Here is a 5,398-nt window from a genome sequence, read left to right on the forward strand (position 1 = left end):
AGAGATACCAACATGAAAAGGCATAAAAACAAAGTCAAAAAAAGCAGAAAACTGGAAAGCAGCAACATAGAAAAAGTCATCTCCAGAGAAGAACAGAGACTCACCCTTCCCCACGTGACTGATGATCACCTGGCCAGCAATGACTTTTTCAGTGTCTTACCATAGTGGTATCAGTTCAGTAGTTATGCTAACAAATAGTTACCCATACTGTGCATCACTCAATAAATGCCTTAAGCATTCTTAAATATTGTGTATTCTGCTTGCAGAGTTGCTCTGTGCACAGTAGTAGCTAAAAACCTAACTTATGTTTAGATGCCTCCCTCAAGTTAAGCTTTCCCTTTCCACTATCCCATCCTAATAGGATTTGCTTTGCTCAGAGAAAGGTAACCCACTCACCTCCTGCTTGGACAGTTTCCAGTCATCATTAAGATCCATCTCTTGGAATGACTCATGAGATCTTGGTCCATTCCTAATTTCTAGAAGGTCAATGTTGAAAATCAGTGTACTCTCAGGTGGAATTTTTCCTGCCCAAAATGGTAAACATGGAGAAAAGTTAAGAACACAATTACATATTCAGTGCCATACAAAAGCCATATGTCTCAGAGAAATATTCCAGTAATCCTCCTACTTTAAAAGCATCCTTCAGTTGGAACTAAAGAGGATAAGTAACTATAGCAGCGATAACTATTTCAGACTGTAGCCTGGACCCAGAGCAGCACTTCCAGCATACATGCAACTTGAGATGCAACTAGTTTTGTTGGAGACTAGTACATGTTGATGTGAGCTCATATTCATCAATCATCATCACGGGTTTATCAGACAATGTTCTTGAAACTTTTTTCATGGCCAGAGCCAGATAAAGTGGAAAACAGTGAAAGAGACTCTACAGCCAGCCAGGTGGCCACAACTAAAACTTAGAGCCAAGTATGATGGACGGGGTAGGAAGAAGGTAGAGTTCAGTCCTCCTGACACACCATAAACAACTAGTGTCCAAATTCTTCTCTACTGCCAACTGACACCTTGTACCTGCTAGTCTGCCACTGGAAACTCTCCTTGCAGAGAAAGCCAGGAGGTCAGCAACACCATCACTATTCCATAGGTGTCTGGACTGCTGCACAGGGCAGAGCTATTTCCAAACACACAGCAGAAACTAAGCATGTAAATCTGTCCCAAAGACATGTGTTGGTATCATGCTATATCTGATGCACCTGAACAGACTGGTCATTTCCTAACAGCACTAAGGACCAGCCCTCCCATGTGACCACCCCTCAAGGATTCCAGTTTAGCAGGCATTGGCTTTTACAGTGATGTGATATGCCTGCATGCCGATGGCTGAAGCAATAGTTTTGACAGTAGTCAAAGACCTTTCTGCACACCACTTTACTCCTTATACAGAGAAAGGTTGAACAGGACCAAATATATTTCTGTATTGGATAGAAGCATCCCCCAAAAAATATTCCTGTGCCTTCAGAAGACAGAGGGGAAAAAAAACCAAAAAAAAAAACTAATCCACATTTACTACCTTGGAGCTATGGCGTTAAATAAACCCTGAGCTGCAGCAACAAACAGGCTTGCAGGTTTCTGGGATGAATAAATGCGCAGAAACTTCTGGAAATACAGGGCACAGTGGCCTGCTTAGAGTTCAGAACACAGGTAATTTTTGAGTGTTACAAAAAAGGCATCTGACTCATCATTCAAGTCAGACTGCAAGCAAGGTGGGAGGCTAGTGAAATTATGTGCATTCAGAGGAAAGCAAGAAGAAAATGGAGTAATTCGGTCTTCGAGGGCTTGACTTGAATACAGCAACATCAATTATTTTCAACTACTTCAAAGTGTTCCCAAAGCAAGTAATTTCTCACAGCAGTAGCAGTGTTTACTTGTTCAACCTTCTTGTGCTGAACAGAGGTGAGGCTCGTAAGCCTCTGAAGAACAACCATGGTACTTTACATATTAATCAAGGCAAGTAGCCTGTGATGACTATGTGAGTACTGCAGCATTTAGCATCTCTTCGTGGAAAGTTAGTTGTGCCCTGCATATAATTAACTGACCACCACAAGTTTTGTGTTCTCTGCTAGAAATATGATTATTTCCAATACTATCTCTTGAACCCTGTCCTGGGTTCAGCCCCCAAACCAAGGCTTCTAGAAAAAATACATTTTAAAAGGATACTTTTAAGAAAGGAAGGTATGGAGTATGCTGCATGTATGGAGTACTATGTAGCATGGAATTATATGGACTATTACTTAGCCCACGTTCAGCCTAGTTACCTGAAGATACAGACATGTGAACACTCCTCATTTCAAGAACAGTCTCAGATTAATGGAAGAGGACATTAGCAGGAAGGATTATATGTTCCAAGACATTTATCTTTTCTGCTCTGAAGCCTGGTATTACCCAAGTTCACTGTGATAACTGTGTCATGACAAAATACTCCTAATAACTGCTCCAAGAAAAGTTAACTGAACCAAACCCCATAAAGCAGAGAAAGTAACCATCATTCAAGCTGTCACTCATTTAACTGCAAATTCCTGATCTGGCCCTCCCATTGAAACAGGAATCTGGAAATGTTTGAAAGGAAAAACCCCAAACACCATCAGTAGTAGACAGGTTGAGAAAACCCTACAAAGAATGCTTTCATCTGTTTGTACACCATTCAATACATTTTCAGTAGATGCCAACATGACCACCCGTGTGCCTGCTTATCTGCCAAACTGAACACAGCTGAAAAAGGGGAAGAATTAGGTGGCTCTATATGGAGAAGTAAGTGGTGACTTTTCACTGTATCAGCTAAGAAGAGCAGCAGCACAGGGAGTTTCCTAGGGTTCTAAAAGAAACCTGTAAGCAAGAATGAGGCTTGTACACGCCCATTCATGAGGTATTACCACAAACAGAGATGCAACAGCCAAAAAGCCAACCGTTACCTAAGCAACCACTTCCAGCTTGACTGTAAAAAGAGGAAAAGATAAAGCAAGAGAAAATAAAAAAAAGGAGGGCACCGTTGAGCACAGCACTAACAGAAGGCACTCAGAACATACTGCACAGCAGCTACCATCAATTCCTGGGGTTTTATTCCTGCATTCATCACAGAACCACTTATGGGTTATTTCTACAGAAAATAAATCAGTGAGAAAAAGCACCTGACTCCATCAATTCTTATTTAATGGAATCAGCCTGGAAAGCTTGCCAACCTCTTATGCCAAGAATAACAGTAAAATGCAGAGACTAAAAACAAGGGAAGGACTTCAGGTGTTTTACCTTTCCCTTCTTTTCCATAAGCAAGGGCTGGTGGAATAGTTAGCTTCCTCTTCTCTCCCACACACATGTCCTTCAAACCTTTGTCCCAGCCTTTGATAGCTTCCCTTATGCCAAGTGTAAACCACATAGGTTGACCATTGTTATGCTTGTGACTGGAAAAGAACAGAATACAACACTTAGTCTTTAGACAGCAAGTTCCATAAAAGATATGCATATGTGAAGCATATGGAATATGCACATAATTAAGAACACACCACTATTTGGCACCTTGGCATTTCTTAAATGAAAGACCCAGACTTTTAAGGTCTTTAGAATGTACACCTTGCATGACAAGGTTCCTTAAGAAGTAGGAAGAAATAAAACATCTACATGGTATTTTTATGACAACACTAAGCAACCTGAATCTCCATCTTCACTTCCCTGATCACCTATTTCCACTTTGAAGCTGATCAGACTAGAAAGGCATTTCTACTTAAAAATCTACATTCAAGGCAATGCATATTCTTTGGTAAATTGCAAATCAAAACCCAGTTTGGTCATGATTACAATATACCTTATAAAATGCTTGGAAGAATTGGCCACATATCTTCCAGAAAAGCCATTAGGAAATACAAAAAACTACACAACAGATAGTCTAGAAAAACAGAAAGAAATGCATGCAAAACATTCACGTTTAAACAGACAGACAAGGCCCTTTCCCAGTTTAACCAGATGGTACACCAGGACTACTTCCACTCTCCCTACAGACACAGTTTTAAAAGCTCGATTTACTAGTTATGCAGGGAAGGTACTTAACAAGAAAACAGCACTTACAGAAGTTAGTCAGCAGCAAAAACTTAAAGAGTGCCACTAGAGCTCCTTTTAGAGAGGCAGGTTAACTACAAGAGAAAATTAGTGAAATGTTAGTTTAATGGTCTGCAAGAGCCTAAACATGCAAAACACTGTCTTTTTTTTAATACGTTCCACACAAGTAAATTTCAGACACGGCCTGTAGACACTTGAGCGTTTTGCTGTCTCCCGCTATGAACACTTCGTTGATGTTTTACAGGAAGAGCACCATTAGCAAGCAGTTGCAGGCTCTTAGCACTCCCTCGAATTTCTGGCTCTTCCTCCTACTTGCATTACTGTGGCTCTGGTATGTTGATTTGTCTGGTCGGGGGCCGGTGAAGAATCCGCCGTTTCAGTGATGAAAAGCTGTCATTGTGCTGCCAGTACGGAAAATGTATATACTTGTTTGAGTTTTTTTTAAATTAGAGGCACACTTCTCCCGTAGAAGTCTGGTTTAGAAACTAGACAGAAATTCGCGCACAGCAGAAGACGTACTAAACTGCCGATATCATATACCGAATCCTGTGTCTAAGTTCCAGCAGAGGATGCGTAACATTCCCCTCTTTTAACAAATGCTGTATGGCTCTGCTTTCTACAGACTAACTAGAAAACAAAAACTAAATAAAGTTTCTTTTATAGCCTCGAGCTGTCAAAGGGGAAGGAGGTAAGTTTTATTGTTGGTTTTCAACTTAAATAGCACTGCGAGCTAGTAATTCCTAACTTGCCAAAGCATAAAGCTAAACCAAACTTTCTGAGAAGAGGGAGCGGTGGCACGGACCCCACTGACAAGTCTGTGCAGCGTTATTTAAGTTATTTTAATTCAATAACAAGTAAATTCTAGGGCATACCATGAACACACATGCATTGCTTTTGCTTCCCTGCACACAGGTAAACGTAAATTTTGGGAGGGAGAGGTAACTGTGTAAGTAAATAAAAATCCACTCGTCCTCAACACAACACTCCGCACAGAGCTATGAGGAGATGGACTGCTGTGAGGGGTGCGGATCCAGGAAAGCGCTGCCAGAATAGATCACCTACATGAAAATAAAGGTATGTATCGAGAGGTATAGAGGTGCTTCCCGGCTGAAGCTCACCCACCAGCCCGCTCCAAGGCGGGCCGCCCGGGGCGAGCCGCCGGGGGCGAGCTACTTACGTGGAGTGAAACATGGAGCCATCCCTCTCCAAGTAGCCTTCGTAGTGAACCAGCATCATGTCCCCCCACTTGGTCCTCCTGTGGCAGATGAACGGCTTCTGCAGCACCTCCACCTTCACGTCAGCCGCGGGGATCAGCGCCGCGGCCGCGCAGCCCAGCGCC

General features: G+C 42.1%; 1 protein-coding gene across 1 annotated transcript in view; it reads right to left on the reverse strand.

The window, feature by feature from the left end:
* The window catches only part of FKBP14 (FK506 binding protein 14, 22 kDa), a gene marked incomplete at its 5' end in the record, with an annotated part of 6,664 nt that extends 1,270 nt beyond the window's left edge, over positions 1–5,394 (reverse strand). Inside the window, 3 exons of the mRNA XM_010011241.1 lie at positions 397–524; positions 3,256–3,407; positions 5,237–5,394. Coding sequence (XP_010009543.1) covers positions 397–524; positions 3,256–3,407; positions 5,237–5,394 — 438 coding nt within the window. The remainder of the gene's footprint in view (positions 1–396; positions 525–3,255; positions 3,408–5,236) is intronic.
* Between the last annotated feature and the right edge of the window lie 4 nt (positions 5,395–5,398).

Source organism: Nestor notabilis, unplaced genomic scaffold (genome assembly GCF_000696875.1).
Source record: "Nestor notabilis isolate BGI_N333 unplaced genomic scaffold, ASM69687v1 scaffold17403, whole genome shotgun sequence".
NCBI classification, from domain to species: Eukaryota; Metazoa; Chordata; class Aves; order Psittaciformes; family Psittacidae; genus Nestor; species Nestor notabilis.